The sequence below is a fragment of the Ornithorhynchus anatinus genome, chromosome 3 (genome assembly GCF_004115215.2).
Source record: "Ornithorhynchus anatinus isolate Pmale09 chromosome 3, mOrnAna1.pri.v4, whole genome shotgun sequence".
NCBI classification, from domain to species: Eukaryota; Metazoa; Chordata; class Mammalia; order Monotremata; family Ornithorhynchidae; genus Ornithorhynchus; species Ornithorhynchus anatinus.
This window is the reverse complement of record NC_041730.1, coordinates 116,400,156-116,422,371: the sequence shown is the minus strand read 5'-3', so window position 1 is coordinate 116,422,371 and position 22,216 is coordinate 116,400,156. Positions and strand designations below refer to the sequence as shown.

The following is a 22,216-nucleotide window of genomic DNA, read 5'->3' as shown; positions in this document are numbered from 1 at the left end:
AATCCCCGTTTACAGATGGGAAAAGTGAGGCACAAAAAAGTTAAATGATCTATTCAATGTCAAGCAATTGGTGGAGCCAGGATTAGAACCCCTCAATTTACTCCCAGCCCCGTTCTCTTCCTGTCAAACCAAGCTGCTTCCAGGTGAACTTTAGGATGCTATTTGTCCAGGAAGAGTTGAGTGCAGTCTTACCTGAAGGCTTTCTTTTTCCATGGTTATTCCCTTAAAAAGTAACTAGCTGGCAAAGATAGAGACTCAAGACCACAGAAGAAAACCTAAATCCAGGGGCTAAACACACAGGCAGTCAGCACATGGTTAGGAGGGGAGGAGACAAAGAAGTTCCGTTGGAAAGGTGGAAGGCAAACCAGAAACTTAATTGCCTTTCTTGATGGTTACGTAACTGTCACATCCTGACTGGGTAACTCAGGGTCTCCCAGCCCTCAGGCTCAGTCACAGGCCAGTCTTGGAATGAGATTTCCTGGCTTAGGCTAACCACAATAATGCAGCAAGGAAAAACAACCGTCTCAAAGGGCCCCCAAACAGATTAACAATAGTGTGAAAGTCATGGAAGGCTACCGGATGACACTCATTGCAAAAGAAAACTCTTAAATGCATTCTAAATATTTAAGCTGCGTTTTTGTCACATAAATACTTGATTTGCCTATTTGAATGAATCTCCAACACAATGCTTAATGGAAGCTGTTGATGTAGCAGTTTCCTCAAGACTGCTGTCACGGATTTAGAATGAGGAATTTCTTCCCCAATCCACTCCTGGCAGAAATGCCCAACAACGGAATGTTACCAAGGAGATTATCAAATGCCCACCCCATGGGAACCTTTCCAAAAATAATTTTTTTAAAAAAAGAAAAAGAATAATTTATTCATTTATATTAATGTCTGTCTCCCACTCTAGACTGTGAACTTGTTGTAGGCAGGAAACATGTCTACTAATTCTGTTATACAGCGTGGCTCAGTGGAAAGAGCCCGGGCTTGGGAGGTTCGATTCCCGGCTCTGCCACTTGTCAGCTGGGTGACTGTGGGCAAGTCACTTAACTTCTCTGTGCCTCAGTTCCCTCATCTAATAATAATGTTAGTATTTGTTAAGCGCTTACCATGTGCAGAGCACTGTTCTAAGCACTGGGGTAGACAGAAGGGAATCAGGTTGTCCCATGTGGGGCTCAGTCTTAATCCCCATTTTACATATGAGGGAACTGAGGCACAGAGAAGTGAAGTGACTGGCCCAAAGTCACACAGCTAAGTGGCAGAGCCGGGATTCGAACCCATGATCTCTGACTCCAAAGCCTGTGCTCTTTCCACTGAGCCACGCTGCTTCATCTGTAAAACGGGGATTAACTGTGAGCCTCACGTGAGACAACCTGATTACCCCGCATCTCCCCCAGCGCTTAGAACAGGGCTCTGCACCTAGTAAGCGCTTAACAAATATCAACATTATTATTATACTGTAGTCTTCCAAATGCTTAGTACAGTGCTCTGCATACAGTAAATGCTCAGTGTATACGATTGACAACTCCTTTTCATGGAAAACTAGGCAACCGTCTGCCTATCGAAAAGCATGGTGTAGCGGACAGAACACAGGCCTGGGAGTCACAAGGCCATGGATTCCAATTCTGACTCCACCACTTGTCTGCTGGGTGACTTTGGGCAACTCACGTCACTTCTCTGTGCTTCAGTTACCTCATCTGTAAAATGGGGATGGAGAGTGTGAGCCCATGGGGGACAGGGACTGTCCAACGCCATTTGCTTGTGTCCACCCCAGCACTTAGTACATTGCCTGGCACACAGTAAGTGCTTAACAAATACCATAATTACTAATCATTACTATTATTATTTACTTTGTGCAGAGCTCTCTGCTGAATGCTTGCGGGGTACAAAACAGTCAGGAGACAAGATCCCTTCCCTGAAGCAGCTCAGAGCCTCAGAGGGAAGCAGAATTCTATTACAGTAGAAAGGCTGGATCAGAGGTCACTTTGGCTTCCAGCAGGCAGGTCAGTTGGTAGTGACCGGGTGTGGCAGGGCTGAATAGAGAGCAAGGGAGACCTGTCGTTCCTACAAGTCATTCACTCACAGGGACACGAGCCAAGCATCAACTGGAAATTCTTACCTGGGCAATTTAGCAGCCAGGGTGCCAATAGAAATGCGACCTCTACATCGTCTGGCTTTCCTAAAGCAAGGCCGACACTGCTGCTCCCTGAAAACCTATCTTTCTAGGTGGTATTGGGCTCCCTTCCCTGCTCAATGGAACAATTATGCTCAATGCCACTGACTCAAAATTGTGAGTAGATTTCCGTTTTCAATTCAGCCTGGAAATGTCTCCCGCAGCTCGCTGTTCGCTTATCTCCTAGCGACAATCCGTCTGAGGGCTGGGAGTGGCATGGATTTAAAAATACAAGACCTATGCTGGGGAGTGTAGCTACAATTATTTTCATACTCAGAGACTATATATACGTGTATATATGTATATGTGTGTATATATGTATATGTGTGTATATATGTATATGTGTGTATATATGTACATGTGTGTATATAGATATATAATACATATATCTATATATACACACACATATGACAATTATGATACTTGCTAAGCATTTACTATGTGCCATGCACTATTCTAAGTGCTAGGGTAGATACAAGCTAATCAGGTTGGACACAGTCCCTGTCCCACAGGGGGCTCACACTCTTAATCCCCATTTTATAGATGAGGTAACTGAGGCCTAGAGAAGTGAAGTGACTTTTCCAAGGTCACATAGCAGACAAGTGGCGAAGCCAGGATTAGAATACACTCCCCTCCTCTGGTGCTAACCTCCTCATGTGCCTCGTTCTCGTCTGTCCCACCGTCGACCCCGGCCCACGTCCCACTTCTGGCCTGAATGCCCTCCCTTCTCACATCTGCCAAACTGGCACACTTCCCCCTTCAAAGCCCTACTGCGAGCTCACCTCCTTCAGGAGGCCTTCCCAGACTGAGCCCCCCTTTTCCTCTGCTCCTCCTCTCCTCTCCAATCACCCCGACTCCCTCCTTCTTTTCTACCCCATCCCGCCCCACAGCACTTGTATATACATATACATGTTTATTATTCTATTAATTTTTATTAATGATGTGCATGTATCTATAGTTCTATCTATATTGATGCTATTGATGCCTACTTGTTTTGGTTTTTTTTGTTGTCTGTCTCCCCTTTTCTAGACTGCGAGCCCGTTTTTAGGTAGGGTTTGTCTCTAGTTGTTGCCAAATTGTACTTTCCAAGCACTTAGTACAGTGCTCTGCACACAGTAAGCACTCAATACAATCGAATGAGTGAACGAATGAACACACATCCTTCCGACTCCTGGTCCCGTGCTCCATCCACTAAGCCATGCTGCTTCCCAAGACTGTATATATACACCAAGACTATAGTATCTGGTGGAGAAGCAGCGTGGCTCAGTGGAAAGAGCACGGGCTTTGGAGTCAGGGCTCATGAGTTCGAATCCCAGCTCTGCCACTTGTCGGCTGTGTGACTGTGGGCAAGTCACTTAACTTCTCTGTGCCTCAGTTCCCTCATCTGTAAAATGGGGATTAAGATTGTGAGCCCCACGTGGGACAACCTGATTCCCCTATGTCTACCCCAGCGCTTAGAACAGTGCTCGGCACATAGTAAGCGCTTAACAAATACCAACATTATTAAAGCCCCAAGTGATGTTCTACATAAAAACTTGAAAAGAAAGAGGCTGGCAGGAAGCTATGCCTCTCAGCTTAGCAGTGCAGAAAGCCAGTACCTTAAGCCTCTGCTAAACTTCAACAGAGCAACATTGTGAAGAGATGCTGATCGCGAGATGACAATAGTCATCTTAAATACCTTTAGTACCCATCACTCAGGGCAGCAAGGACAAAAAAAGAGAGCAAGAAATCATTCTTAGATGCATGTTCAGTTTCAGAAATTGACCTTTATTTGTCGTACTAATCAGTTTCTTTAACTCTTTTGATACAAAGTGACATTTTTACTTGTAGTACAGAAAAATCACAGTCAGAACAGTACCTGTCTCTTTCAAATGTACCATCGTTCAAAACACTAACTTCAACTTTTTTTAAAAGCCTGTTGTCCCTCAGTAAGAAAACTACATAGGCTAGGTAATTCATCAGTACGTATTCTACAGTTTCCTTTTAGTAGTTTGAACTAAAAAAAAAATTGTACCTCTAAAACAAAGGACACAACTTAGGTACAACATATTTGCTGTCTTAAAGAACTGTGCAAGAAAATCCCTTTTTTTAATAAAAAAAAAAAGCAAACAAAAGCAAAACTACAATCTGGATTCTAAGACTAAAAAAAAAAAAATTACTGTTAAAAAAAATGAAATGTTAGGAACAGTGATTAAGATATAGTCCTATTCAAATTGATACTTCAATAAACAAAGTACAGTACCTACCAACAGGACGCAGTTAAGGCAGAGTCCAATACAACAAACCTGTGCCAGGGGTCACCCCAGCTTCGGAAGTGCAAAAAAAAAAAAAAAACCACCTGACAAACAATAGATATGGCATTTGGTAAAAAAGAGTGTGAATAAGTGTTGCAATCAATCCTAAAAAGGAATACGCTCTTATCTTGCTCTTATCTATTTATTGTTCTTGAAAGTGACTTTACCATTCACGGTATCTCCCTAAAAGGCTTTCTGGGAAAACCCTCAGCTGAGAATGTTCTCATATTAAATTAAACAACAAAACAAAACCCTACGTGAATGCTACACATTGAATTACAAGCTTAAGAATTACCCTGCAAAATTGCACCAACATAAGTTGTCGATATTTACAGAATCCGAAAAAGGACACGAGAGCAGGTGTGGGAACCGAGCTTCTCGCCGCCGCTGCCCTGCTCACCACACCGGGCCCAAGAAACGGACGAATGAACCATTTCACCCCCATCACGAACAAGAAGCGCTGACAATCCAGGCAGGAGAAGACGCTTATCTATCGGTAAGCGCTCAATAAATACAACTGAATGAATACGGATCCGTGCAAGGGGAAAAACGGAATTTTGACAGTTTGGAAAGTCCGAGAATGGCCGGCCTGTAGAGGTGGGCCTGGACCCCAGAGTCCACCTGGGATCTCACCCGTGGGACTCTTTCCAAGCTGACAGAAGCATCGCCGGGGCAAGTCCCACGGTCCACCCCTCGGCGGGCCTTGCGAGGGTGCATCCCACTCTTGGCTGGAGAGCGCTGCTTCACTGAGAACGAGTGACAAAAGAAAGAACGGGCGGAAGGGAGGGAATTTGGGGATGAGGGAGGAGACAGTGCAGGGGCAGGTGAAAGGGGCGATGGGCGACCACACACACAGACATTCAAGTAAACATGAACAACCAAATACTTGGGAAAGGTTTGTAAACGTGTGATTCTAAAAGATTCTCCCTGCAACATCACGATCTGTTGCCCAAAGGTCCATCTATGTTGAACACCATTCTATCCAAGTCTCATCTGTAGGATTTATAAAAAACAAAAAACAACAACCCAGGAAAACAAAGAAAAACCACAAAGCAGATTTAAGAGGAACGAATTACCCTGGCCAAAGCCTCGCTCCCATCCAGCTCCCAACCCCTGGGAACAGAAACGGGTGCTCTCGGTCCCCCTGGTTCAGTGCACCATTCCCCAACACGAAGGACTGCCTGAATATATATCTCATATGTATTTATAAAAAAGAAATGTTTAATCGTGTGTTATTTACACCGGCGGACTAATTTCCACCACTTCACAGCAAAATGTCCATCTATAGCGGGCAGGCTGGAATCCACAGGACTTTGTTTTGTTCTTGATGGACAGTTGTCATGATCTGAGTGCAAATGGTTGAAAGAGCTCCACCCTGGACAATTCCTGCAAGCATATCACACCAACACAGGGACAGTCAAACACAAGTGAATAGTCTGGAGTCCTGCCTCTCCCACTCCTCCCTCCTGAAAACTGACACGATTCAGTCTTGGCCCGTTTATACCCCACCGCTGGAGGGTGGAAAAGGAGAAGGAGCTCAGCCATTTCCCCACTTATTCATGACTGAATGCAAGGTTGGCTGTGCCCCAAACCTTCCCCTTCGAACCGAGCTCCTAAAATGAGAAACGTAAGCAGGAAAACTGATTCCCGCTTGAAACCTAGGGTTTGGGATGGCAGCGTTCAGCAGCTCAACTGCAAAAGGCTAACATTTTTTGCAAGCTTGTCCTCATAGCTTTTTCAAGGAGACAGCTCATTTATTCATTCAATTCAGTCAATCATATTTATTGAGCACTTACTGTGTGCGGAGCACTGTACTAAGCACTTGGTAAGTTCAATTCGGCAACAAATAGAGACAATCCCTACCCAACAATGGGCTCACAGTCTAGAAGACGGTGAAACCAAGTGTCAGACAAATCTCTGTCCCAGCTGAAAACTGGGAATCAATGTCTGAGGACAGACCTGCATGGAGCACTGTAATCGAGAAAGGAGTGGCTCTCTGAGCAAAGGTTTCATAAGGTATTGCAAACATTTAGCATGACAACACAATCTTTTGGGGTGCACGACAGTGGCCAGGACTGTGGGTTCCGAACTGGCCTTTAAAGGCCAGTATGCGCTCACATGCGAATCTCACCATTCCATGGAATCTTCTACAAATATGAAGGCCAGATACTCTCACAAGCACTTGGAACAGACTAAGTGCTCAAAAAATACCATTGATTGATTGACAGATATACAGATATTGCTACTCTAAGTTTATAACTTGTTGCCATTATTTTGCAGAATTAATTATTTTCCATGTGAGTCTTGGGGCCCTTCCTTTTTGATCCTCAATTCCTTTGGGCAAGAACCATATCTGTCTTTGTTTTCTCTGTATTTCCACAAATGCCCAGTGCGGAGCAAATACAGTGCGATGTTAACAGTGGGGATGGTTGCTGAAATTTTTATCAAATGAGGCTTGGGGATTAGCCATGAACTTCATAAGAATTTCACTACCACTATTCCCATTAGGCCTAACAGTTCTCAAGGAAACTGTTGAATCTAAGTATTGCGAGGAAAATGGCTTTCAGCAACAGTTAATATGCCATGTCTCAGGATCCCTGCTGGAGCATTACTGACGATTAATTGACCTGAGGGACAGAAGGACTTTGTTAACTATCTATGAACTGAGACTCTAGCTTAAATAATTTAAGTGTTAAACTATAGAATTTATGTGAAGGTTATCAAACACTCTGTCATGCTGGAAGCTGGTCTTAGAAATGCATCCTGATGTTCTCAGCTTTGTTTCTCTCTCCAGTCCAACTAAAACTGGCTTATTTCCCATTCTCCGGGGCCTCAAATCTAACCCTTTACTAACTGCTTGGTACTGGATTTAGAAAGTTGCTATAAACTGGGGAGAACTGCAGCAATTTCTTAAAGTCTACGCAAGCAAATTGGGGCCCCGGCTATTTTAAGGATATGAATGAGAACTGTGAGACTTCACACTTTTGGCCCCCAAGACCAAACAAGTGTAGCCCCTTCTCCCACCCACTCCACACAATTCCCTACTTTGATATCTGTCACATATTCAGTGGCTCATAAAATACCCAAACCAGAGTCAAAAGTCACAGAACCCATCACAGTCCCGGCAAATGCAATTTTGCAACGCCCCCTTCAGCCCTCCCTACAGTGTTGAACAGTATCTAAAGCCATAACCCCTGTGTTCCTTAGTAACCTCATGCTTCCTTTGAAACACCCCCCTTTACCCACCCTTGGAAATGCACTGGATTCCCGAAGATGCGATTCGAAATAGTTACGTACCTGTGAAGTATTTGCTGTACTCCTGTTCTATCTTTTGAGCCGTCTCAAATTGTTCTTTGGAATGTCTCTGCGTAACTTTGTCCCTCAGGAAGAAGGGATCTTTCTGCTCTCTGTTGGAACACCCACAAAAGGATTCTTAGCTGTCTCACCCTTTAGCAACCTTAAGGTTTGTTAAGAGCCTGAGGGGCCTAGGTAGAATGAATAACCTTGGGTAGAGAATGCCCCCTGGTGTGAACTTACTCGAAGAACTGGGACACCTCTGCTGCTGGGCCAAGTCTGCCTCAGCTGCAGAAGGAGTTACAAGTTGGTAGTCAAAGTGGTAATGAAAGCCTAGAGAAAAGCACACAACTGTTCATGGTCCAACATTTCTACTGGAATTATGGGCCAAGAAAGATGGGAGGGGAAGTTTCAGCAGTGTTGGATCTCCGGGGTGAGTACGCATGGAGACGAAGCAAGGGGGAAGGCAAGCACATGAGTAGCTTGCCCAAAAACTGGGCCAGAAGGAGAGGGGAGAAAAGAGGTAGAAAGATAGAGGATGGGAAGAGATGGGTGTGTGCATGGGTGGAGGGGGGAGAGGAATGAGAGAGTGAGAGAAGAGGGGTGAGAAAGCGGGAGAGATATAGAGAGCGAGAGCAAAAGAAAAGAGAGGAGGAGAGGGAGAAATTGGCAAGGGACGGGGAGAGAAAACTGTTCCAAGAACTGCTTTCTTCAAGGGACATGCATGGGCAAACCTCTTTTCCACTACCTTCCCTTTTTAGGAATAACATCTCAGTTTGTCAAGATGAACCTCAGATAAAATCACTTCATTTATTGGTGGGAGAATGCTTTTAAAGGGAAATTGAGGATGCAAAGGGAGCCTGTTAATATGACTCCATGTAAATCATGTGCAAAAGTAGAGTACACTCCAATATATTGTACCAAATGCTTTCGTGACACATTTTAGCTAAAACGCTGTTGGGAAACTAGGGAATGTTCATCCATCAACGCAAACCTGTCTGCAGGATGCCGCAGAAGAAAGAGCTTTTGTGTGCGCTTACAGGGTAGATGCCGTGAGTACTATTTTTTTCCTTAATGACATTTGTTAAGCAGTTACTATTTGCTAGGCACTATACTAAGAGCTGGGGTCTTGTCTTATGCCGTCGAGTCGTTTCCGACCCACAGTGACACCACGGACACATCTCTCCCAGAACTCCCTGCTCTCCATCTGCAATCGTTCTGTTACTTACCATACAGTTTTCTTGGTAAAAATGCGGAAGTGGTTTACCATTGTCGCCTTCCACGCAGTAAATTCGAGTCTCTGCCCTCGACTCTCTCCAATGCCACTACTGCCCAGCGTGGGTGAGTTTTGGCTTGTAGCAAATTGCCTTCCATTTGCTAACCACTGCCCAAGCTGGGAATGGAACAGGTATGCCTCCGTTTGACTCTCCCTCCCGTTGCCGAGACTGGTAGAGTACTGGAAACTCTCCAGCTGTGGCAATGAGAGGGGAAGAGCTGGGGTAGATACAAGCTAATCAGGTTGGACACAGTCCCTGTCCCACATGGGGCCTCACCGTTTTAGTCCCCATTTTACAGAAGAGGGAACTGAGCCTCAGAGAAGCTAAGTGACTTGCTCAAGGTCTCACAGCAGACAAGTGGCAGAGCTGGAATTAGAACCCAAGTCCTTCTGACGCTCAGGTTGCTCTATGCCCTAGGCCCCGCTGTATCTCAAAAGTTGCAAGACTATAGGCAAAAACAGACCTTAATGCAGGGTTTTATGAGTGTGTAGTCTCCAGGTTATAGGAGAACCGTGTTTATCTTCTATGGCCTTTTGGGTCACCTCTGCACTAGAGTCTGTGCCCTGTAAGCACTTAGGGTCCTGACTCCCTAACAGCGAGCCATAGGACAAATGTACATATCTATATTGGGCCATCTCCTCTACCTGTAATTTATTGTAAAACCTGTCTCCCCCAGATTGTAAGCTCTGTCAGGACCAGGAACATGCCAACTCACTGTATTACAGACTCTCCCAAGTACTTAATAATTATAATTGGGGTACCTGTTAAGTCCTCAGAAGGTGCCGAGCACTGTACTAAGAACTTAGGTAGTTACAAGATAATTCATTCATTCATTCAATAGTATTTAATGAGCACTTACTATGTGCAGAGCACTGTACTAAGCACTTGGAAAGTATAATTCGGCAACAGATAGAGACAATCCCTGCCCAATGACGGGCTTACAATCAGACCCAGCATCTGTCCCAACTGGCATTCATTCTTAGTAGGAAGGAGAACAGGTGCTGAATCCCCATTTTACAGATAAGGAAACTGAGACACAGAGAAATGACTTGCTCAAGATCACACGACTCCACAGACAAGTAGCGAAGCCAGGATTAGAAACCAGGTCCTCTGATTCCCAGGTTCATGCCCTTTCCACTAAGTCATGCTATTTAGTACACTGTATTCTGTATATCCCCTCTCAGGGTCACACCTGGAGAATTTCCAGTCCTCTACCAGTCTTGACTTTAGGAGGGAGAGTCAAGCAGAGGCCTGTCCATTCCATTCCTAGCTTGGGAAGTGTCTAGCGAGTGGAAGGCCACCTGTTACAAGTCAAAACTCATCTCTGTTGGGCAGCGGCGGCATGGGAGAGATTCGAGGGCAGAGACTCGTTTACTGCAAGGAAGGCAGCGATGGTAAACCACTTCTGGACTTTTACCAAGAAAACTCTATAGATCCACTTCCAGAACCATTGCAGATGGAAGTGAGGCATCCTGGGAGAGATGTGTCTGTGGTGTCGTTATGGGTTGGGCCCGACTCGACAGCATAAGACAAGACTCTGCACATAGTAGGCCTTCGGCAAGCATCGCTGACTGATTGATCCGTCACTGGGATCGTGCGCAGTTCTCTCCACATAAGATCGACCCACCTGAGCCCTTCTCTTGATTTAGGCGGAGAACAGGGCCTGGCCCGCAGAGAGGTCACTTACTTGATCTGTTTAGCGTTCTTGTAGCGGATGAAGATGACGATGGGGTAGATGTGGATGCTGTGCAGCCGCTCGATGGCGTGGGGAGCAATGTCCAGGAGACAGTGACAATCCTGACGATAATTAGCATACAATTACCATATACACCTCAACTGCTGTGCCCACCAGACTTTTTATATACCACCTCAAAGCCCACCAGACCCCAGCTTCTCCCATAACAATAACAATAATTATTATGGTATTTGTAAAGCGCTCACTATGTGCACGGCATTGTACTAGGCACTGGGGTGGATACATGTGGGGCTCACACTCTCAATCCCCATTTTACAGATGACTTGCCCAAGCTGACACAGCAGACAAGTGGCGGAGCGGGAATTGTAAGCCTTCCAGAATTCCATCTTCTTCAGGAAGGCTTTCCCAATTAATAATAATAATAATATAAAATAACTGTGGTATCTCTTATGTGCTATGTGCTAGACACTGTACTTTGAGCTGGGATGGATACAGGTAGATCAGATTGGACACAGTCCCTATCCCTTGTGGGACTCACAGTCTCAATCCCGTTTTTACAGATGAGGCCTCCCTACTACCCTTCCTTTCCAAAATCCTAGAACGAGTCGTCTACAATCGATGCTTAGAATTCCTTAACTCCCATTCTCTCCTAGACCCCCTCCAATCTGGCTTCCGTCCCCTCCGCTCTACCGAGACTGCTCTCTCTAAGGTCACCCACGACCTCCTTCTTGCCAAATCCAATGGCTCCTACTCCATTCTGATCCTCCTCGACCTCTCTGCTGCCTTTGACACTGTCGACCATCCCCTCCTCCTCCATACCTTATCTCACCTTGGCTTCACGGACTCCGTCCTCTCCCGGTTCTCCTCTTACCTCTCTGGCCGGTCCTTCTCGGTCTCCTTCGCCGGCGCCTCTTCCCCCTCCCATCCTTTAACTGTTGGAGTTCCTCAAGGGTCAGTTCTTGGCCCTCTTCTGTTCTCCATTTACACTCACTCCCTTGGTGAACTCATTCGCTCTCACGGCTTTGACTACCATCTCTACGCAGATGACACGCAGATCTACATCTCCGCCCCTGTCCTCTCCCCCTCCCTTCAGGCTCGCATCTCCTCCTGCCTCCGGGACGTCTCCACCTGGATGTCGGCCCGCCACCTAAAACTCAACATGAGCAAGACTGAGCTCCTCATCTTCCCTCCCAAACCCGGTCCTCTCCCAGACTTCTCTATCACCGTGGATGGCACGACCGTCCTTCCCGTCTCTCAGGCCCGCAATCTCGGTGTCATCCTTGACTCGTCTCTCTCGTTCACCCCACACATCCTAGCCGTTACCGAGACCTGCCGGTTTCACCTCTATGATATCGCCAAGATCCGCCCTTTCCTCTCCACCCAAACGGCTACCTTACTGTTACAGGCTCTTGTTATATCCCGGCTAGACTACCGTGTCAGCCTTCTCTCTGACCTCCCTTCCTCCTCTCTCGCCCCGCTCCGGTCTATTCTTCACTCCGCTGCCCGGCTCATCTTCCTGCAGAAACGATCTGGGCCTGTCACTCCCCTTCTTAAACAACTCCAGTGGTTGCCTATCAACCTCCGCTCCAAACAAAAACTCCTCACTCTAGGCTTCAAGGCTCTACATCACCTTGCCCCGTCCTACCTCTCCTCCCTTCTTTCTACCGCCCACCCCGCACGCTCCGCTCCTCTGCCGCCCACCTCCTCACCGTCCCTCGGTCTCGCCCATCCCGCCGTCGACCCCCGGGTCACGTCCTCCCGCGGTCCCGGAACGCCCTCCCTCACCTCCGCCAAACTGATTCTCTTCCCCTCTTCAAAACCCTACTTAAAACTCACCTTCTCCAAGAGGCCTTCCAAGACTGAGCTCCCTTCTCCCTCTACTCCCTCTACCACCCCCCCTTCACCTCTCCACAGCTAAACCCTCTTTTCCCTCTGCTCCTCCACCTCTCCCTTCCCCTCCCCACAGCACTGTACTCGTCCGCTCAACTGTATATATTTTCGTTACCCTATTTATTTTGTTAATGAATTGTACATCGCCTCGATTCTATTTAGTTGCCATTGTTTTTACGAGATGTTCTTCCCCTCGACTCTATTTATTGCCATTGTTCTTGTCTGTCCGTCTCCCCCGATTAGACTGTAAGCCCGTCAAACGGCAGGGACTGTCTCTATCTGTTGCTGACCTGTTCATCCCAAGCGCTTAGTACAGCGCTCTGCACATAGTAAGCGCTCAATAAATACTATTGAATGAATGAAAGGTCACTGAGGCACAGAGAAGTTAAGTGATTTGCCCGAGATCACACAGCAGACAAGTGACAGAGCCAGGATTAGAATCCAGGTCCATACTCTATCCACCAGGCCATGTTGCTTCTCGTCGTTTCTTAAAATCCTAAAGCCTAGGTACTAGGAAAGAACCAATCACCTTTTCTGTGATCTCTCTAATCGAAGCTACGGTGGTGACATCAAAATGGCCGCTCCTCCTCTTGTAGTCGATGAACAAGCAATCTTTGACTCCCCGCTCAATGGCCTGTTGGGAGGCCTTCATCACCTCTGAAACATAAAAAAACAGGGACCTTTGCTTCCTAATACACAGATACTTAACCCCAACAGCAAGCAAAGAGGATCTGCTTCCCTATGCTAGTTGTGTATGGAAACTGTAAATCCGGCTAATTCTTTGGCTGGAAGGAGCCAGGAGATTTCATCTTGTTCATCTCTTTGGCTTCTCGCACTCCACATCCAATTACGCCAAACAAAAACAAATATACCCAAGGTTTAGGGTCCTTCAGAAAAAGCAATTCTACATAGGAACTAATTCTTCACAGAAAGTAATTCTATAAGCTTCAGAGGAATGGAACTGTTCCAGTGTGTGTATCAGCCTATAACATTGACAATTTCCCTTTAATCTCTTTTGCTCTGTCAACATCCTTTATATTTAAGAACCCCTCATACTTGAAGACTGTTATTAAGTCATCCCTCAGCCTTCTTATTTTGCTTACTATTTTAACCTATCCATACAGAACGTATTTTCAAACTCTTTCATTATCTTAATAGATCTCCATTTAAGACTACCTCCCTGCCAGCCATGTCTCAATCTAATCATTTGTTATTTGATTGATGATGTTTTATAATTAATAAAAGTGGAATTTTTTTTTAAAAAAAACCTTCATATGAGCCAAGCATTAAGTTAAGTGCCGGCAAAGATACAATCAGATTAGACACGGTCCTTTAATTTCCATAAAACGGGTGAGGAAACTGAAGCTCTGTGCTCTGCACAGAACAGGCACTCGATGAACATGGTCAGTGATGACTGATAATGAGGATGACGACTCTTACCAATTAACCCTCCTACTTGTTCCCTCTCTGAATGAAAGGAAAGAGCTTTAACAAGGCAGAACAGTGAGAGAAGCAGACAATAACAACAACCGAAATTGATCAAATACCTCCCAAAGAACCCAGGCCTCCAATCTACGTACCAAGAGGACACCTACAAAACTTTCCAGGAGACTCCTTCACCAACATGTCCTTCACAGCATCAAGTAATGGTCCCAAAATGAGCACTGGCCTTGGAGAGGTACAGTCAACTTTCTGCACCCGCTGGTAAGCCAAACTGACGGAATCTGAATCAGACACAACAAGGACTCAATTTAGTAGGGCAGAATGGTATGAGTCAGAAAACCAGAGTTCAGTCTGGGCTGGGTCTCTGAAATGGTTCCCGCTGGGAAGATATGATCCCTTTAGTAATGCTTGGAAAGGGGACTAGGAAATGCATCTTTTGTTGGTATGTGAGAGGAGTGGAGTGGGATGGAGTTTACAGGATTTTTTGTCCCCCACCACCAAGCCCTGTAGTATACTAGTAGGAGGTGATATTATTCATCCATAGTGAAGGAACTTAATGGGGAGAGCCTTTACATTCACACTGATCGATGGATGGTATTTGACTGCTTACTGTTTGCAGAGTACTGTATTAAGCGCCTGGGAGAGTGCAATACATACAAGAGTTGGCAGTCACATTTCCTGCCCACAAAGATTTACATAACTATTACCTCTGATGCTCCCCCCAAATTGTAATTTATTTCAGCATCTGCCTCCAGCGTGGCTCAGTGGAAAGAGCACGGGCTTTGGAGTCAGAAGTCATGGGTTCAAATCCCGGCTCGGCCATTTGTCAGCTGTGTAACTTTGGGCAAGTCACTTAACTTCTCGGTGCCTCAGTTACCTCATCTGCAAAATGGGGATTAAGACTGTGAGCCCCACGTGGGACAACCTGATTCCCTGTGTCTACCCCAGCGCTTAGAACAGTGCTCGGCACATAGTAAGCGCTTAACAAATACCAACATTATTATTATAAACTCCTTGAGGGCAGAGATAATGTCCACCAACTCTACTGGACTCTCCCAGTGCTCTATACTATCATGATTGGAAGCTGCTTTCTTTCTAATTTTTCTTACCGTTCCCTGCTTTGATTCAAAACAAGCCCTTCCTGTGAGTTCAAGACACTGGGATTGTGGGTCAGGGCTAAATGCACATATTTTCACAGGAATTTTGAGGACAACATTGGGGTCTGCTCAAGACTGAGGGTAAACCTTGGCCATGTGAGTTCCTCGACAAATCCAACATCATCTAGTAATAATAATAATAATGATGGTATTTGTTATGCATTTACTGTGTGCCAAGCACTGTTCTAAGCACTGGGGTAGATACAAGGTCATCAGGCTGTCCCACATGGGGTTTACAGTCTTAATCCCCATTTTACAGATGAGGTAACTGAGGCATAGAGAAGTGAAATTAGGCCCAAAGTCACCGAGCTGACAAGTGGCGGAGCCGGGATTAGAACCCACGACGTCTGCCTCCCAAGCCTGGGCTCTTTCCACTAAACCAGGCTGCTCCTCATCTAATCTGGAAAGCAAACTCGTAAAAAGAAAGCAAAAAATTTGCTAAAAACACCACAAAGCCACTTGCCATCCAAGAAGGGGATAGAGTCCGTGCTGATAGTATCAAGGGCTAGTAAATCCTTCCCATCTTTGGATCCACTGCGCTTGTGCTTGTGCTTTCTTCTAAAGAAGGACCTGCGGGCAGCTGCTGAGAGCGTCTTAGTGGAGCTACTGTCATCTTTCACCTCAGACATGCTGTGTCGTCTGGAGAACTCTTGGTCCATCCTGAAAGCCATCAAAAGATATTTTACAAAAAGTCTTCCCTGCAGAACTCTACAGGCAAATGAACAGCTATTCTATACATACTATGGATTTCACATAAAGAGGTGTTTACGTTCAGAATGTTTCAAGACGCTTGGTAAATAATTTGCTACTGGATGTTTGGATGACACTGGTTTGAAAATAGAGTGATGGTTTTCACTGTGTGGGTGTGTGGATACAAACACACACACTCACATATACTTTCCTTATAGATACAGATGGAAAAGTGGAGGAAGCAAGAACCAGTACACACTCAAAAGCAACAGTCAACCACATAGGGTCATGAGAGCAAACACCTAGGAGAGCATAAGTGGAGAGAAGAGGGTTTTTTTTTGTTTTTTTTGGATTTTTTTTTTTTTAAGAATCATGCTACTCCTGTTACCAGCACTTTCCAGAACCTTCCTGGGTGGCCAATATTGAGAACTCCTTCACCCCTTCCCCTCGCACTTTTTTTTCTTGTTCTCTATTCCTGCTCTACCTGGTTGGGCCTAGAGGGCAACAACTTTTTATTTATTTATTTTTTTAAGAGCACTGGACAATTACGAATCTACATAGAATGACAGAAACATAATGCTGGAAGGGATAGAGGAAGACTCCTTTTGCTCCAGGCCCCTGCTTTTGGGCAGTTAAATGATTAAACCAACCAAAACATACGGTTGTCTATTTAAGATTTCTGGGGTTGTAGACTCCATAATCTCCTTAAGTAACCTGTTTCAGTGTTTAAGCATGCTACTAGTCAAAATGTTCTTCTTAACTTCCAAGTGAAAACACTTCAGTTTTAATCGAAGCCCATTTCCTCTTGTTTAATCCTCAAGGTCCGTGAGAATAACCAACCTGTAACTGGCCCATAAATAACCTTCAGAGACATAATTAAATCCCCTTCAGGTTACACCACCTGATTCTTTCAACCTTTTCTCCCAGGATGTGTCTTTCATGTTTTCAATCATCTTGGTCACCATAGCCTTTAAAGGAAATAATATCTGATCCAAATTGAAGAGGTATTTGCATATGCATATGCACACTCCCATGTGCCTCAATGGGTACCTAATCAATCATATCTATTGAGCACTTACTGTGGGAAGAGCACTGTACTAAGCATTTGGCATAATACAATGTAACGGACAAATTCCCTGCCCATGAGCTTACCTCAAGAATGGAACTGAATCAATAATACTTTCAGATTGACCCAGATTTGCTCCCAGCCACTCCAAAATTGCCAAGGCAGAAATCCCAGGCTATCTTTGATTTTGGGAAGGATTGTATGCATTTGTGAATATACATTCCCACATGTCTACTTAGAAACTACACATTAAAAACAACATCTCTATGATTAGACAGAAATTTTTCTAATAGGTTAAGAGCAATGTTTGAAGGTCTTCAGCAACCGCCCTCCAATTTTGATTAAGGCTCATAAATCATTTGCCATGTTCCCAGTGTCACTTTACACTCTCTGCAAAGCATTTCTGGACAACCATCACCAAAGAACCATTAGTACTTAAAGGCTAAATATACTGCATGTGAATTGAAGGGCAATGAATCCAGTGAAAGCTGGCCCTTAAGACTACTATTATTCCCAAGGAATTCAGATAAATATAAGGGAGCTAAATTTAGTTTACCGTGTCCAAGCTTTTGTTGCCTCAGTGATGAATAGGCAGCAATTAGAGCCGTATGGGAAAACACACAACCCCAAACGGCCACAGAGGAACACATGGCAATAAGTTGGAACTTTGGAGAGAATTTTGTCCACGGACTATGTCTAAGATATATTGCTGTTCTCTAAGGGCCATTTGCACTTTAAAGAGCAGATCGTAAACAAAGGGGCCTAAATTGAAAAGAGGGACATAAATAAAATGGCCCATTATCCCAGTCTGTTCCTGTGTTTAGGGAGAGTGACACACCTCTTTCCTATTTTTTATCTTCATAAAGCAATCTTTATGGGGAAGGCAATGCGAGTCTCCGATAATGAAGACCGCAAACGGAGAAATCAGTAGACCGTCTCTAGGTGCTAATGAATATTTATTTGAACAATGATGATGTTGTTTGCTGCTGCTGTTTCTGCAGTGAGATCCTCCGATTCCCCTCTGAGGAAGCTCACGCGGCATGCAGAAACACAATTTGCCCATTTCTAGAAGATTGCTCTCTAAGGCCCTAAAAACGACTCAAGCATACGACTTACTGAACAAAATGCTTCTGAGGCAGACCGCTAAGCCAAGGGCAAAGCTAAGACTGAGCTTCTTTGGGACTGCACTAAAAGGACGATTCTGCTTTTCTCGAGCAATAACATGACCACAACTGCCACTGTGGCCTGTGAGCATGTAAAGGCTCAAAGTTCAATTACACACTGTCCAACCCAGGAAGCGATGGTCACAACATTTTTGGTGATGCTTTAGCTTTTCACAAAGCACCTCTTCCCAGGAACTACAGAATATCTCGGGTTGAAGGCCCGATGCACTTCCAAGTCACAAGACTATCTTTTCACTAGAAGGTCAGCATTTAAAAGGAATCCCCACCTCACTCTTGGGAGATTTTTTTTTTAATGGTGTTTGTTAAGCGCTTACTATGTGCCGGGTACTGTACTAAATGGTGGAGTAAAGACAAGCTCATCAGGTTGGACATAGTCCTTGTTCCATATGGGGAGTCTTAATCCCCATTTTACAGATGAGGTACCTGAGGCACAGAGAAGTGAAGTGACTTACCCAAGGTCCGTGCTCTATCTACTAGACCCCACTGCTTCTAAATAGGAGATGGGTCTTACGCGAGGAAGACGAGGGCAGAGAATGGTTCAGTGACTTGCCCCAGGTCACAAAGCAGACAAGTTTGCCTTTTGGAGGTCATGATGGAACAGGGTCCGGTGGGGGCAGAACCCAAGTTGGCCTCTCCTCAGGCCTCTCTCCACTTGAGATCTCAACCCTCGGAAGCCCGGGATATACCGATTCCCGAAGGGGCTGCCGGCTACCGTTAAGCCCTTACATGTATTTACTGGGAATCTGTCCTCTTTCCAGCTTCTGTGCGTTCTCATCCAGCTGCCAGGCCATCCAGCAGCCGAAGCTGCCCTGGGGGAGCGTGTCATCAACGTACAGGATGTCATCCTTCTTAAAGCTCAGCTCTTGGTCCATCTCTGCTACCCGGTCGTACAGTGCCCTGGCAGGAGGAAAAATGTCAGTTGGTCTTGCCACTGGTATCAACGTTGCACACACATACACAGGGAAGGAGAACGACATCTTCTGTAGCCACCTCCCCTTCCTTTGGTCTTTCACCCACAATAATTCTAATAATTATGGAATCTGTTATGTCCTTATTATGTGCCGAGCACTGTACTTAGCACTGAGGTATTCATTCATTCATTCATTCAATAGTATTTGAGCGCTTACTATGTGCAGAGCACTGTACTAAGCGCTTGGGATGAACAAGTCGGCAACAGATAGAGAGATACAAGATCATCAGGTCAGATACAGTGCCTGTTCCATATGGGACAGTCTAGGTAGGGGGCAACAATCCCCATTTTACAGATGAAGATACTGAGGCACAGAGAAGCTAAGGGACTTGCCCAAGGTCACACAGCAGAAGAGTGGTAGAGAGACGATTAGAAGTCAGGGCCTCCAATTCCCAGGCCTGTGCTCTTTCTATTAGGCCATGCTGCTTCCCTCAGTTTTTAGAAGCAGTGTGGCTTAGTGGAAAGAGCCCGGGCTTGGGAGTCAGAAGACGTGAGTTCTAATCCCAGCTCCGCCACTTGTCTGCTGTGTGACCTTGGACAAGTCACTTCACTTCTCTGTACCTCGGTTACCTCATCTGTAAAATGGGGATTAAAAGTGTGAGCCCCACATGGGACAACCTGATAATCTTGTATCTACCCCAGTGCTTAGAACAGTGCTTGGAACATAGTAAGCACTTAATAAATACCATGATTATTACTGCTTCCATTAATATCTACTGAGTGATTACTGCACTCAGAGCACTATAACCATCTCAGTCAATCATATTTACGGAGTGCATATTGTGCTCAGACCACTGTGCTAAGAGCTTGGGAGAGCACAATATAAACAAGAGAACAGTCACATTCCCTGCCCACAGTGAGTTTACAGTCAAGAGGGGGAGGTAGACATTAATATAAATAAATTACAGATGTGCACCTAAGTGCTGTGGGGCTGGGGAGGGGGGATGAATAAAGGGAGAGAGTCAGGGTGACGCAGAAGGGAGTGAGAGAAGAGGAAAGGAGGACTTAGTCAGGGAAGGCCTCTGAGAGGAGGTGTGCCTTCAATAAGGCTTTGAAGGAGGGGGGAGCAATTATCTGTAGGATATGAGGAGGGAGAGTGTTCTAGGCCAGAGGCAGAATGTGGGTGAGAGATCGACAGTGAGACAGACGAGATCGAGATCTCTCTACCCCCTAGACTCCCTACTTCTGTGCCTCCTGAACATTTAAACCCATTTCCCTTAGCACTCACCCCACCCCTACAGCACTTTTGTACATATTATCTTTAGACTTTGTTGCTAACCCCCTCTGTAATTTCTTTCAATGTCCTTTTTCCCTGCTAGACTGTAGCTCCTTGAGGGCAGGAACCATGATTACCTACTATACCTACTCTCCCAAGAGCTTAGTACAGTGCTCCACACCCAGGATTTGCTTGATAAATATCACTGATTATTAGGTGACTGGGAGTTTCTGTCAGATGGACAATGAAATGGGTAGTGGTTGGAGGTTTCTGAGGAGCAGAACGATGTATTCTAGATGATGTTTAGGGAGATGATCCTAGCAGAAGGTAGGAAAGACTGAAGGAGAGAGCGGCTGGAGGCAGGAGACTGGAGAGAGGTAGTTCCAGGAAATGTATGAAGAAAAAACAGATGGGATTTAGATTGAAGGAGGGCACTAAAAGACACCCCTCTCAGGGTCGCACCTGGAGAGTTTCCAGTTTCCAGTCTCGCTATGAGAGGGAAAGTCAAGAAGAGACCTATCCATTCCATTCCTAGCTTGGGCAGTGGTTAGCCGAGTGGAAGGCCACCTGCTACAAGTCAAAACCCATGCTGGGCAGCCCTGGCATGGGAGAGAGTCAAGGGCGGAGACTCGAGTTTATTCCATAGAAGGCTGCAATGGTAAACCACTTCCGTAACTCTATGGATACATTGCCACAATAGTTGCAGTTGGAGAGCAAGGCACTCTGGGAGAGATGTATCCGTGGTGTCGCTATGGATCGGAAAAAACTCAACAGCATAAGACAAGACTAAAAGACAGAGAAGTACCAGAGAAACAAACCCCAAGGAGGATGACGAGAGTGTCAATCCTTCACCTAAATGGGCTTTCGGTCTGCTTAATGACCAGTTCCCCATCTGTAGTCAAGGAAACTTAGTGGGAATAGGACAGATGCTTGTTGAGTCTCCATACTCAAGACAAAAGGCCTGGTTCCAATTTTTATTACTCTTGTCCTAATTTTTTTTCGGCATCGGAATCAGCTTGGCATTTCCACGGTCCTGCACTAACCTCTTATCCAGAACAACCCATTCCATATAGAGTTAATGCAGGGAGTCTCTCAAAATGAGTCTCATAATGAGTCTCTCATAATACCCTGAATGGACTACTGCATCAACCGCCTTTCTGATCTCCCATCCTCCTGCCTCTCCCCGCTTCAGTCTCTACTTCACTCTGTTTCCCAGATTAAGCTCTGGGCATGTCACCCCCCTCCTCAAAAATCTCCAGTTGTGGGCTCTCAACCTTTGCTTTAAGCGAAAACTCCTCATTATTGGCTTCAAAGCTCATCACTTTGCTCCCTCCTACCTCATCTACCTTCCCTCCATCTACAGCCCACCCCACACACTTTGCTCCTCTGCCACTAACCTCCTCACTATGCCTCGTTCCCACCTCTCCCGCCGTCGACCCCTGGCCCATGTCCTACCTCTGACATGGAATGCCCTTCTTCCTCACATCCACCAAACTCTCTTCTCTTCTTCAAAGCCCTAATGAGAGCTCACCTCCTCCAAGTGGTCTTCCCACACTGAGCTCTCCCTTCTGCTCCTCCTCCCCTCCCCATTGTCCCTACTCCCTCCCTCTGCTCTAGCTCCTTCCCCTCCCCACAGCACTTGTATATATTTATACATATTTACTGCTCTATTTATTTTATTAATGTGCATTTATCTATGGTTCTATTTATCTATTGTGATGGTGGTGATGCCTGCCTACTTGTTTTGTTTTGTTGTCTGTCTCCCCCTTCTAGACTGTGAGCCCATTGTTGGGTAGGGATTGTCTCTAGCTGTTGCCGAATTGTACTTTCCAAGTGCGTAGTACAGTGCTCTGCACACTGTAA

The 22,216-nt window shown here is 45.5% G+C and overlaps 1 protein-coding gene across 8 annotated transcripts in view; it reads right to left on the bottom strand.

The window, feature by feature from the left end:
• Positions 1-3,922: 3,922 nt before the first annotated feature.
• Positions 3,923-22,216, bottom strand: part of DLG5 (discs large MAGUK scaffold protein 5) — a 159,975-nt gene continuing 141,681 nt past the window's right edge. For all 8 annotated transcript variants that reach the window (XM_029059540.2, XM_029059542.1, XM_029059543.2 and 5 more), the window contains 7 exons: positions 18,894-19,064; positions 15,691-15,887; positions 14,208-14,351; positions 13,157-13,284; positions 10,729-10,838; positions 7,768-7,877; positions 3,923-5,856 (listed from right to left, as the gene is read on the bottom strand). In XM_029059540.2, coding sequence (XP_028915373.1) covers positions 5,753-5,856; positions 7,768-7,877; positions 10,729-10,838; positions 13,157-13,284; positions 14,208-14,351; positions 15,691-15,887; positions 18,894-19,064 — 964 coding nt within the window. In that variant the 3' untranslated portion in view covers positions 3,923-5,752. The remainder of the gene's footprint in view (positions 5,857-7,767; positions 7,878-10,728; positions 10,839-13,156; positions 13,285-14,207; positions 14,352-15,690; positions 15,888-18,893; positions 19,065-22,216) is intronic.